This window comes from Watersipora subatra, chromosome 9 (genome assembly GCF_963576615.1).
Source record: "Watersipora subatra chromosome 9, tzWatSuba1.1, whole genome shotgun sequence".
Lineage (NCBI taxonomy): Eukaryota > Metazoa > Bryozoa > Gymnolaemata > Cheilostomatida > Watersiporidae > Watersipora > Watersipora subatra.
In genome coordinates, this window is record NC_088716.1 from 23,976,618 (window position 1) to 23,991,018 (window position 14,401).

General features: G+C 35.3%; 1 protein-coding gene across 2 annotated transcripts in view; it reads left to right on the forward strand.

Annotated features, from left to right (window-relative positions):
• Nucleotides 1–219: 219 nt before the first annotated feature.
• LOC137403820 (uncharacterized) overlaps nucleotides 220–14,401 on the forward strand; it is a 29,247-nt gene continuing 15,065 nt past the window's right edge. The window contains exons 1-4 of one of the 2 annotated variants that reach the window (XM_068089882.1): nucleotides 220–481; nucleotides 6,892–7,062; nucleotides 10,050–10,185; nucleotides 11,315–11,341. In XM_068089882.1, coding sequence (XP_067945983.1) covers nucleotides 284–481; nucleotides 6,892–7,062; nucleotides 10,050–10,185; nucleotides 11,315–11,341 — 532 coding nt within the window. In that variant the 5' untranslated portion in view covers nucleotides 220–283. The remainder of the gene's footprint in view (nucleotides 482–6,891; nucleotides 7,063–10,049; nucleotides 10,186–11,314; nucleotides 11,342–14,401) is intronic. The other variant, XM_068089883.1, reaches the window with a different exon arrangement.

Here is a 14,401-nt window from a genome sequence, read left to right on the forward strand (position 1 = left end):
TAATTTCACATATAACGTTAGCATACACTATTATATATGAACTGTTTAGTAGTGTTTGCTGAAAGTGAAGTGTTAATTAGGTGGCATGATGCTCATTTATGTATATATTTTGGCACATCTGGCCGGATCATGAAAACACATAGATGTTTAGTTTTACAATAATCTCACCAGATCTGTTATAATATTTTATGATATTTTTATTCGCTTTTATTATTGTATAATATTTTTATATCTTTTGTAAAGGTTGGTGAAATGATAGGCAGTAGTCTGGCTAGACCCTTAAATGGGTTCTGAGTCATCGAAGACACCAGAACAGAAATACACCCCTTCTTCGAGTAGCAGTGAACCAAAGCCCAAACCTCAATCAAAAGAGGAGGTCAAACCTATTCAAGAGGCCTCAAAGCCTCTTGAAGGTTCAGCCGCATCAGTACCAGCAGCAACTTTGAGTACGGAACCTGCAGAAACCACAAAAAAACCAGCTGTAAGATTCATCTCATTTACGTTTGATCAAGTGCAACATGTGCATATTTCATGCTGGTTTTTTGCGCGATAGAAATGTTGTTGAATCTAACAAGATCTATGCATTTATTTATGAATATTCTAGAGTTGGTGGAAAAGTTATATTTTTACTAGGACCCAAAAAACTGCCGATTGGTTTTGTAAATGACTACATTAATAACATACACTAAAAATGTTCTGGATGTGACTTAACAGACTTAACAACTTCCTGATTTGTACTAAACATTAGCATTAACATTAAAATACTGTCAGTTAGTTGACTCTACTTCTGAAGTAATGTCCAAGATTTTTCAAACCGTCAGTTATTTTAAATGGAGTTAAAAATAGAAAGAATAAAAAATATTTTAATTGAGTTCACTTCCACTTCACTTAGTCTAAATTTGAGGAACTGTTTGGAACTTTTACCGGATCACCAATTGAATGGTCTCTAAGGTGAAGTATCAATAAAACCCTTTTTATTGACCGCTTCAATAATTCATTCTTTACATCTTCTTTGTGATAGTGTTTGGTATTATAGTTTTTTTGTCTGAATTATAAAGAAACAAATTACAATATCTTCTTAAAGTAATCGCTGATCATGCAGTGAACTAATTTTGTGCATATAGCCCTTTGGCTGTATATGGTTACCCTGATCTGAAAGTAGCTGATTGTTTTTATGCTTGACGCAGACATCAGTTAAAAAAATGTCAACCATGATGAAACGGCGAGCATTTGTCGGTATTGCGCCACAAAATACCTTTGCCGTGTATTAAATCTTAAGCCATAGCATGGTAGAGAGTACCTGCTGTTGATACCAAATATAATACTGGCTAAGCATTCACTAGTAAAACGGAACATTTTAGGGAGATAATTCTGGTATTCATTATAGCAGGTCCGTTAAGTTGAAATGATGTTAATGTTTCGACTGATGATCCGCATTAAAATTTAGTTCCTATTATATTTGCCTATCATTTAAAGAGTACAGTTGAGAAAAAGTGTGGAAAATGGTGTTTCTTTGGAATCTGTGTTGTAAAGGACTGCAACTTCTGGCACCAGCTACAAATCTACTACATTTGAGTGGACTGTGGTTATTTTTACTATAGTATTGCATTTGTTGAGATCTCTAAAGGAACCAGATGTAAGATACATCTCATCGATGTATGTATCCTACAGCATTCCGTACGACAGTGGAAATTTCCATACGGTGGTTTAGCACACAGGTGTCCTTTAGTGGGATATTGCCGAGGCCGAGCCGTAGGCTACACACACACAAAAACAACAAAGGTCCACATAGTTATGAGCGAAAACAAAATTATCTATCCAAATATCTCACCAATCCGATGAGCAGCACACACAAAAACTAAACCAATCGACAGGACCACCCATCATGTCAAAATATTCCAAGTTCTAAGTCATGTCTTGTATAACTCACCTTATGGTTTATCAAAACTTGCCTCTAATACCTATTAATATCCCTATTAATATCCCTATTAATATCTTAATATATTAATATCCCACTAAAGGACACCTGTGGTTTAGCAGTTTTAGCAAAATGAATTGAACTCAAAAAAACGACCACAGAGTAGCTTTTATCCACCTTTTTTTCAATCTTTCTGGTATAATTAGTTGGATGTGATTGTTGTCATGGAGAATTTAATAAGACCTGTAACCATGGAATTTTTGTTATCATCAAACGGATGCTTACAGGAGCTAAATGTGTGGCAGCTCCTTTTTAGTGCTGTTGGAACTTTCTAGAATATCTCATATGATGCAGTTTTTACTACTAGTTCAACTTTTGTAAACATTGTCACAAAATTGATTGGATATTCATAGAGTTTTCTAGAATCCATCTGTAAGTCAATATCAGTACAAATAGGCTGTTCCATAGTTTCTTATAGTTGCAGAACAAGAACAAGCTTTTTTGTATTTTTCTGATATAGCTTTTCATATTTTCTGATCGACAGTTTTCTGCAGAACAAGCTTTTTTGGTCATCACTACATTTCAATGATTTAAAGACCAGTCAATTGTAACTTCCTTTAAAGGTTGATTTGCGACAAAGTCCACATTACAGTTATTTGGTATCAAAAGGTTCATCAAGTCTTACTCCGCTGTGTTGTAGGTGCAAAATACAGTGAAACTCGGATAACTCAAACTTCAAGGGACCGAGCAAAAGTGTTCGAATTATCAGAGTGTTCAAGTTATCAGAGCACTGTCACAAGTCCATGTATTTACTTATTTATTAGTAGATACATGAACATATACAAACTATAATATAAATCAAAAGCACAAATGGCTTGTTTCAAATTAAATGCTTCTAATGTAAAGTTTAAAACGTTTTTATCAAAAAGTAGAGATTTTTCTATCACTTGAGATTGGTTTGTTGTTTGAGGTGATGTTATTGCCAGGACGTTTTTAGATTGACATTGGCAAAACTTGATCGTTGCTGAAATGCTCAAAGAAAAGACATCTTTTTCTTTTGAGCGTTTTACCCACGATCAATTTTGCCGATCTTTCTTGAAGTTTATGGAAAGATTACCTTACTTTACCTGGGATTCGTTAAGAGCAACACTCCGAGGCAGTTCAATTAAAAGTTTTACGAGGTTTTACGGTACATTGTATATCACTCACGCTTTTTGAATGGATACTTATTGAATGTACACACGTATTTTGTGTTTAGGTCAAACGATGAATAGTTTTTTTTAGCTAAGACAAAGTATACGTTTGATTTCAACAATTTTTAAGACGTTTTAAACATTCAACATTCCGACGTTAATTCAACACGGAATCAACGTCGGAAAACTATTCATCACGGGCTAGCCGGGTCACGCACTCAAGGATTTTCGCCACGCAAATACAAAACAAAAACAACATGCTGTTTTTGTTTTGTATGTGCGTGGCGAAAATCCTTGCGCCCGTGACCCGGCTAGCCCGTTCTATTCATCGTATAGCAGTATAAATAAAATTTCACCAAACCTTTAGAACAGTCGTTGACAAAAATATTTTGCCGATGGAGGTAATAACGACGCTTATGAATTACGAAAAGTTGAGGTTTACCTCTATGGCTTGGAATAAAGTGATTTTCTAAAGCGATAGCAACCGTTTCGGTAGCCGTTGGGCAAAAAACAGTTCGTTATAACAGTGTTGAATTCGAGTTATATAGAGCCATTTATCATTGCGTGGGAACGGACCAAGCAAATCCAGTCGAATTAACCATGTGTTCGCTATATCCGAGGGCGAGTTATCCATGTTTCACTGTATGTGGAAATGTGACTACAAGCTCTTAAAAGTTCAAAAACGAACAGTTAATCGCAGCCATCACAAAAACGATGTAGATTGGAATCCCTTTCCAAAACGGCTCAAATTGGATGTAGTTGAACACCGATGGCTTCTGTTTACACTGTTATGCAACCTCATTCGTTGAAATATTTTCACAAATCTACTTCACGTCTTCAATAAAATCATGTCTATTGTCCTTACGCGTCTATTTCACCATCATTGTAATGGGGTCACTTTGAGCACCTGAAACCTACTGTAAAAATTCGTTTAATATTTTAACTTTGGCTCGAAGGAGTGCATATCATTGTCTGATAAACATGATGAGCCTGTTGGTCGCCTGTGATAATCGAGAAATGCTGCAGAAATTGTTCACACCATTTGGCAGGAAGTATGGGTCACATGATCAAATTACGACTAGATTATTAGACCAAACCGAAACGAAATTGTAAAGTAGCGAGCATCTATATTTGATAAGGGCTTTCCAGTAAAACTTGAAGTGTTTGTCATAAACTAGTACTACGAGATGTTTTATATTGAGCCTTTTATTGGTCTTTTATTTAACATGATAACATCACTTTTCAAAACAATAATCACAATGTTTGAGTACGTCATCAAAATAAAGAGATTCCAAACTACGGTGTTTTCGTGATGGCTGCGATTAACTGTTCGTTTTTGCGCTTTTAAGAGCTTGTAATCAACTTTCATTGCGTCTCCATGCTTCGAATGGGTTCGATGTTGCCGGCTGCAGATGAACCCGCACCCTAATGTTTCAACGATTCGCAGTTAAACGATAGATCTTTTCAAGATTCGTGATGTATTTCTTATAACAAAGCAAACTTGTTAAAGTAGACTCGCTTTCGGGTCAAGGTCACTTTCCAATTCATGCAGTCAACTAGTTGCACTGAAAAGTAATTAGTTAGTCATCGTCGTATGAACAACCCATCCTTGAAATGTTAATGGAAGACAAAAAGTCAAGCAGAGACAGTAGTGAGTAGCTGTAAAACGTTTTCCCAGCTGAGAACCACGGGTTGTGCGCTGATATTTATTTACCTCGATTTGGGAGATCTTAGCTGAGTATTATTGATTTGGTTCCATCAGCGGTGAGCATTTGTAAGTCAGAGCACTCTCACAGTGAATACCTTTGCCATCAGCGGTGCGCATTTGTAAGTCAGAGCACTCTCACAGTGAATACCTTTGCACAACTTCGCCGAAGTTAAATTGTGTCGAATATGCTCAGATTTTACAGTTTCTATGATTTGCAGTGAAAGCAGCTCCAAAACCATTTGATGCATGGAAATGCGGTGTTTTATAAACTATATTTGGTTTATTATAAATTTTCAGATTATAAAAATACCAGATTAAAACATTTTCAACAGTTTGAGTCTGTTTGCCAACTTGGTTTTTAGCGCAATAATCAACTTAGATTTATAACTTCAATGGCCCTATCTGACTATTGAAACTGTTCTGAGCTGCTTTTTAAAAGAAACAACAACTGCTAAAGATTTCCCGGGGCATAGAAACTCATACGAAACTAAATTTGATTACCAAAACCCATATCAGTCTCGACGACGAGTTGCGGCTGCTCCAAACTCACATCTAATAATAAGTTTGCTGACTAACCAAAGATTGCTGTCGCTGTTGAACAGCGTGCAGGGCAGGCGTTAGTATTGGTTAGTTTAGGGTATTTGCTAGATGTCAATTTATTTGCCGGCCTGACTACCTGATTCATAAGCTTACAAGCTTTAGTCATGTTGTTATGGTAGCTGTTAGAAGCAACTTCCTGGTTTAGTGCGCTCAGTAATTTGATCTGTGCATTTCCAATGGCATGAATCACTAGTGGATAGGCAATATTTGTTCTTATATAATGGTGGTATGTAACCTCGTTGATAAATGACCTCTGACCTCGCTCAGATATTTGCTCTGTATAATTCCAACTGCATGAATCACTAATGAATAGGCAATATTTGTCCTTATATAATGGAGGTGTGCTGCTTTGTACTCTAGATAGTATTAATGGAACTCGATGTTGAAGGGAAAACTAACTAGACACCTAAATATTCATTGTGTTGATGTAGGAATGGCGATTGTTTTGTCTTTTGGTTGGAGTTGTCTTTCCGAAAATAAATAGGTTGCAGTCATAAAAATTGGTTAGGCATATTTAAGGAAAAACTTTTAGAACTTCCTGTTTGTTATTGTGAGAAACTCTTTCACTTCCTTTGCTTTAATCCGATAATTTCCGCCACAAAATGTGACGGGTGCTTGTAACCAAATGGACTAATAATCTATGATACTGAAAACTGTACCACAGAGCCACAAAGAAATATGTAAAGAATGAATTAACGAAGCGATCAATAAAGAGTTTTATTGATACTGCACCTTAGAGGCCAAGCAATTGAATCTGCTATATTTTAGTCAACTTTGGTTACTTTTACAGTCGTTATGCGTCTGTTGAGCTCTCTAAACACGCATTCCATACCACCATGGTTTAGTAGTTTCAGCAAAATGACTGGAAGTCAAAGAAAAGGTCTTAAAATCGCGTTTGTCTACCTTTTAAGAAGTGTTTCTAGTATAATCAGTTGGTTGTGATTGTTTTTATGGAAAATTTAGCTCAATATGTCCAGCTCAATACTGTTCCATGAATGAGGTGCCGAATGAGAAAAGGTTTTTGGAATGCACCAGTCTGGTGTTTCGGAAGGGACAGACTAGAAATGTCTGACACTAAGGGAGACCAAAAAAACTGTTCTACTCATCTTGTAGAATAGGTGACAAGGTGGTTTGTCAATGCTTTCATTCCACTTTTAATTTTTTATTCACAATTCAGTTAGAAGTTGAATATATCATTGTTACTTTACTGGTACTTGAATGAAGTTGTTGTTAGTTGACTGAGTTTGTACTTGAGTTAAGTCATCGTTACTTGACTGAGTTGGTACTTGAGTTAAGTCTTTGTTACTTGACTGAGTTGGTACTTGAGTTAAGTCTTTGTTACCTGACTGAGTTTGTACTTGAGTCAAGTCTTTGTTACTTGACTGAGTTGGTACTTGAGTTAAGTCTTTGTTACCTGACTGAGTTTGTACTTGAGTTAAGTCTTTGTTACCTGTCTGAGTTGGGTGTTGTAGATGGCGATGGCAGGCTTAGAAGAGCAACTGAGGGAAATGCTTGAATGCAAGATATGTTTTGAGGACAAGGAAAAGCAAAAACTACTTCCGTGTCAGCATACAATATGCCTTGACTGTCTTAACAGACTTGAAGTGAAGCAATCCAAGTACAAGTGCCCCCTATGCAACCGGGTAACTTAGTCTATGCCCATTTGAATGATTGTTTTTGTCTGATGTTTATCTTTCAAAGAACTAAAAACAAATGGAAACTGTAATTTCTAAAGATGTAAACTGCCGTGCGCTATATCTGGTTTCTATTAAAGATCAATAATTGATTTAACCTTACATTATTTTGATTTGAACTCCAAACTTTACAAATTGAAGTTGTTAAGCTCCAAAAAGTTCTTTCCTAATAAATTTGTATGTTTATTTACAAAAGATTTGTCAAAAATTCAGGCTGCTATAAGTGATATATATGTTATTTATATGTCAAACCGCCTGTTGTAATGTCTATCTTATTTATATCTGTTTGCCATAATGAAAATTAATTTAAGCTATTTCAGTTCAAATACTAAACTCTGATAACTACTACCCTAGGACACTTATTTCGCTAGCATTTAGTTTCGTGAGTAGCACACAGAGTAAAATTTCGCTGCAACTTAATTTCGCGGCTCTAATGAGTGCGAAAATATAGTGATGTGAAAATAAATGCAGTGGAACAAACAGATTAGATTCCTCAGGTCCAGTTCGCTAGTAAAAAAAAAAGTTCAATGTTGGACTAGTTTGTATTTGTAAACCGCAGGTAAAATGTGTGGGCGAGATCGATAATTCAATTTGATCGCTTGCTGCCATTTGTTTCTTGGACTATCAATGGCGTCTAGGTCCCTCTATATATGACGATTTTATTGTGGATATCAATGAACAAAGCTATTTAATTTCGCGTTTTCGCTCGTTCGTTATGATAGTTTAGTTTCGCTCATGAAATTTTCGCGAGAAGATGACTCCGCGAAAACGCAAAGCATTAGATGACACGAATACATAAGTGTCCTAGGGTACCCTCACAAAAATTTAGTCGGAAACCACTGGAATAGATTTGTAACCATGTTGACTTTTTTGGTATGCGTTAGTTCATGAATCCATTGTGTTCAGCGCTACCATCAGCTAGAATCTATAAAAATCGGTTACGATCCTCGCCCTACAGTATGGAAATAATCTTCAATCGTTTTTTTAAGGAAACACGACTCCTGCAAAGGATATCTTTGAAGGGCTTTAACACTGTGGTTTAGCTAACCTGCATCAGTATTACGAATGATGCTGCTTGTCACAAATAGTCTCCAACATATTGCTGTCTCATGATTATGGATCGTTCTAGAGGCCTTTTATCATGTGTTTTGCTGATAAGGTTATTCCAGTTATATGAATGAGATCAGATTAAACAATTTAGGTGTTCAAAGGTCGCTTTACTGAGCCTTTGGTATCACTCCGGAAGAATGTGATAGTTACAGTTAACAATGATGACTGATTCCAGGCCTTTGGAGGCTTCAGGATGTATTGTTTTAGTAGTGATAGAATTTGACTGGCGTGTTTCGTCAAAAACATGAATAGAATACTAATTGAATGGTAATATTGTTTTGGATAACGCTGAATTACTCGGCAAACAATCATTTTAGAAAATTGAAAAGTTGAAAGTTGATTATAGCAAAGGGTAGGGCCTATCTTCATCGAACATTAATATCATTAAACTTTAAACAGCTCCTTTCATCGAATGCTCAATACTCAACCCCAACAAATAGAATAGGTTTCATTTATTTTATTTGTAGGGGCTTAGATTTGAATTTCAGCTAAGATACACTCAAAATGAATTTGTCTATATTACTGCTAGTTGACTTCCTTTGAAGTTGATGGTTTTTAAAAACTCATTCAGAGTTCTTGAGACTACTTCTGTACTCTTATCACCTTGATTATTGGGATATATAGTAATCATCTCTACCTCCTGGTTCAGCTTTTACAACTTCAGTATTTTGCAGGGTAAAAAATATTCATTAAAAAAATACAGGAAATTAAAGAAAAGAATTGAAAATAAAAAGTTAAAATATATAAATCTCTCCCATGCTTTTTCCTAGTGAGAGCCCGCATCATTGTTATAGCTGTCTTCATGTTACGTTTTGGGAAGCGTAAAAGTGCTTGTGACACCGTTAATCATGCTTCTTAAATGCCCTTGACCCTCAAAATTATCAAAGAACATAAGTAAAAAGAGGAAAGTGCTTATGATTATCGAGCAAATTGTCGCAAATGTCTATAAGATATGAGTTTATTAGTTTTCATTTTGCAGATTTTAACTTTTTGCAGGAAGCTCCTGTCTCGATTAATTGCGGAAAATAAGAAATTACTGTATTTATTTTCTAATGACAATCTATTTTTTTAGGCTGTGTGGCGACTCTATCAGTTGATGGCCTGTGAACCACTAACAGCCATTTAGCTTTGATTAAAACCCCTGGTTTTATTTGTTCATTTTGTATTTATGTTTGACCTAACACTATAATGTTACAGAGATTAGCAGCTCTATTTTACGTATAAACACAAACCAGCTTTTATGCATGGGTGGTATGCTCGTGTTATGCAAAGCAAGGTTTTTCAGCTTTGCAGAAAAAATTATGCTTTGCTCGTGAGAAATTTTGTTTTCTTTTGAATGGGCATACTCAGTTGTTAAAAACTGTACTGGTCTTTTACTTGAGTCTAGGTGTGAACGATTAGCCAATCAGAACTCAGATTACACTGATAGTAAATGACTAACCAATCAGAACCCAGATTACACTGGTAGTGAATGATTAGCCAATCATAACTCTGATTACACTGGTAGTGAATGTAGGCAGCCTAAACTTTCTTCACTAATAATAAGTTATCAATCCAACTTAAGGAAATAAGCACTTTTTCATTTATTATCTGTTCTAGTTTTTATTCTAATACTAGTGAATATAAAATAATCAATAACTCTGAATAATACGACACAATCGACAATATTGGGATAGCCTTGTCTTATCCAGTCACACAAAGTGAGCAGGCCTGAAGATGTCTAGTTTTGGCTGCATTAGTCTTTCTTTAAAACACCTGAACACTTTATTTCGGTCACGGTGTGACAACCTTTAAGGTTTATTACTAGACGAGATTTCGTCTTACAGGAAATGCTTGTGCCGAATGGAGGCTTTGAGGCGCTGCAAGAGAGCCTCATCACGAAGCAGCTCGCCCACCTCATAAAACCCCGGCCTGCGAGTGCTGCGGGTCAGCCCGCAACGAGACCAAGAGTTTCTGTTCCTGGTGAGAAATCGTTGAACAAAACCATGGTAGCGATAGTGTTTATTTGTATAAAAATTCTGCATTTATTTGGTTCTAGAAAAATGCATATTTTTGTGTTTTTTGCTCATAAGTTGTTAAATACAGGTCAGTCCAATGTACAACCTGGGGTTCCATAGGGTTCCTCAGGCTAACAGCAATTAAGTCAAAGTCAGGTGCAGGTTAATTATTCAGTCAACAAATGAAACCTTTCTCTCCTTCCTTTTTCCTATTTAACCCTTCTGTTCCTCAACTCTTTTTTCTCAGCCCTCTTTTTCCCTCTACCTTTCTCCGTCTTGCCTCTCTCTTTCTTGTCCTGTTGTTGCCTCCCCTGTTCTTCCTTCAACATTTTCCTTCCTCTTCTTTTCTATGTTTGTTTCTCGCCATCCCTCCTTCTTATTCACCCGTTGGCTACTCTATTTCTCCCACCCTTCCTATCACCTTCTTGGTCTGATGATCGTAAAACCTTACAGCCTGGTTTTTTTTCCAAAGTAGGGTAAAAATAAATTTGGATTTATCTCTCTCTCGGACTGATTAAACACTTGTACATTCTAGCATAATTGCAGATGTTCGTGCAATGATCATATCAGAAGTTTGAGCTTGTTTGCTATATTTAGGTAGTTTGAATTGTCAGAACTGTAATTTTATGTTTTCATTATTATTGAACGCGAATATAATTAAAATAGCATTTGTACTGGGCTGAGGGTTGTAAATATTTTGGACTTAATAATAGGGAATAAACAATGACATCGCTTTACTTCAGTTCTTTGTCAGTGTACAACTGAGTTGTACACCTGTCAGTGTAACCTGAGTTGACCTGCTAATGATCAGCCCACAATTTGGCAACACATGAAATACGACTTTGATAATGATAAACTAGGTTTCATAAAGAGAGAAAGGACTGATACTGCACATGCTTGCAAGTTGATAAAGGAAAGAGTTTTGCATTTAATTAATTCTAATAGAAATGAAGTTGTCTTTCCTCATATTTTCAGCAAATGTGTAGCATTGAGCATTGTTACCAATTCTTTATCCTTAGCTGTTCCTGTTGATCCCTTTTCTATCTATGTCTATGCATATATCTCTACAACAAACGCTTGTGTTTATGTTCTAGTGCAAATATCGGACGATTCTGAAACTGGTAAAATATCTTGTGTGTGCTTTGTTAGTTGTTTCCTCCCACTCACTGGGTGCACTAATTTTCTTCTCACTATTCTCGTCTGCTATGTAGTTGAGTTCCACTGATGCTGTGCTGATAGCTGGTTGAATAATGATACTGTACTATATATGTCCTTTTATGGGGCCATGTTACAGCGTATATTTGATGATCTTATGCCGAATATTCATGTAGTGTCAACCATTGCATTGAGCTTTTATATATTCCTAGTCTATATACAGTCAAAGAATAGCCAAAAATAGATCACTCTAAAGACTTAAGCATATGGGAGAGAGAAAAGGTATCAATGTTAGAAGTGATATATGAAATCTCTGGTGATGCCATTGTTGTCGATCTGATTAGAGCTTTTTGAAAATCTAAATTGACCTCGTTTTGAATGTGAAGATCAACCTAGTTTGTTGTCACAAGAACTATAAAATGTTGATATACCATTTTTGGATTCACTGACACATTTTCACACATCTATAAACCGTATCTTTGATATACCTTTATTTCCTACAAACTCACACTTGGTGTTGTGCTGCCGCTATACTGTATTTATTCTATTGCTTTAGAATGCAGTGTTGTACAAGTCTTTTTTGAACGTCTGTTTGTGATGTCTGTTACTGACCTGTGTTTTTGACGTTTGAAAGGCTTGAAAACAGAATATTCAATATTTCAAAATGTGTGTTGGAATAGATACTATAATAATAATACATTGCATTTCAAGTAATTACATATAACAATTACATTTAAATAAATTGAATACATAGAACTGTAGAGAGTTAAATTTATAAACCCAAGATATCTAGAAATGAATGTAATCAAGTAGCATTTGTTTGTGTTGCTATTTTAATTTGAGGACATGAATGAAGTGTAGACTCAACAGTGAAGTGGGGAATAGAACCATCGAGCACAGCTTGCTTTTACACCACTAGATATAGTTTAAGTTATTCCATATTTATACATTTTCATTGTTTTCACACTTTTTATTTTTGCCACTTTTTTTTTTATTGCACAACTGCAAGGTTTTAAGAAATTTTATTTATCATAATATGTCGAAATGAATATTTTCTTAAATTTTAAGGAGTATGTCGAAAAATTCGATAGTTGAAGTGATTGTGTTGAGATGTGCCGTAACAGTTCACATTCTGTTGTCATCAAAAGTAGTTGTGTTTAGTTTTGTATAAGCAACTGATCATCAGCAGTCACTACAAATGATATCGACTAGCTTCTAAGAGATGAGTTGGTTTTTCACTGCAGTGGTGCCTCGGGTGCTCGAATCTTTCGGTTGAGCTCCGAATCGTTTGAATACTGAGCCACCTTTGTGCTTGGAAACCGGTCATTCTGAAATATCGTTTTTACGTCTAGCTGGTTAGAATGATTAAATGCTATATATATATATATATATATATATTATGATGTTGCTTTCCTATAAACTAGTGCAGTAGAGACGCTACTACTTGCTCTGGCGAGCTTCTGCCCATTTCTAGTATCACTAAAAGCCTGCTACTGTGGGCTCCATGTCAGTTTGCTAGTTCATTGACTTCCGTAATTCTAGATAGTAGAAAAGGATGAGTTATTAACTTTATCGCGGTTAAACTGCTCAGATCAATCAAAAGTGCGATTATGATGTACTTGTACGTATATAATTGCAAAGAGACGGCCAACAGAATTGAGACGTCTAATGCTTCAACCCGAACACAAGAGCCGATATCAACTAAAGAAACGATAACAGCTAGTGATGTTATTTTCAAAGTATTCTTTTCTGAGCGTTTTAATCAAATTTTATCAAGTCAAGTTTTATCGATTTTAATCGTGAAACATCAGCCAGTCAGATCACCTCAAACATTAACAATAATCTCAAATGATAGAAAATATCAATACTTTCTGATAAAATCTATGAAAATTTTGTGTAAGTTTATTTTAAAAATTGTATTTTCTTTTTCACATGTGTTTCTACTAATCCATGGCTTAATAGCAGTGTTTTTATTGCAGAGTGTATTCGGACTAAATATATACAAATAAACCTGAGGTGATGAAAATTGTTATGATAGAAAAAAATTGTTTTGTGTCTAAATTTATTATAGGAGTTTTACGCAGATAAAAGCTTACTAAAACATTTTAAATACAAACTAAATGTTCTAAGAAAATTAATAGTAATTAAAAATGTACAACGCAAATGCATAAAGTTGTGAACCACAAAATGGTTATTATGCGTAGCCTATATTTAGTAAGATAAAATTGCTTGTTGGCTGTCTTTTTCCTCCGCGTCAATGAAAATGTAGTAAAAAGCTTAGTAAATAAGGAAAGGAATAAATGTATTACTTGTCCGTATGTCCGTACATGTTCATTAGAAATAAACAACTAAGACGCAAAAATCACTAGCAATGGCAAAGAATGCTACAATTTATTAGTTTCAATATGTGAGTAAATTTTTAAGAAAATTAAAAGCGCATGTGAGTCTTAGAATTTTTGTTTGAAGTGGTAAAACTAAGAAATGCAGCAACAAGAATAAAATTATTTCACAATTATTGGAGGGTATTTTTAAAAAGCAATTGAAGCGCCCTAAATAGTAAAAATTGTTTGAATCGGTTACTATGGCAATTTGTAAAAATTCAACTTCAAAAAATTCAAAATTCAACTCCGAAATTGACTCCAAAGAACTCAGTAAAACAAACATTAACGATCTTACAAAATCAGAATGGCTTAGAAGATGGAAGATGCAACTAATTAATGGGAATTGCTCAATAGGAATAATTGCAACTCTCCCAGTAGACCATTTATTCAATAACCCAATACCTCTAAAGACAAAGGAAAGCACTTGCTGCACTGTGAAATCTGCTAACTGGTCATAACAAGCTGCAACTATTCCAATACACCATTGGAGCAACCTATACATCTACATGCACATGTTTGTTGGAAGACGAAACTAGTATACACTACCGCTACCAATGCTCAGACTATAATACTCCTCGACAACAGATAGATCCAAACACTATGATATGGGACACTGTTATTAAATTCATCGACAAAATAGAACGC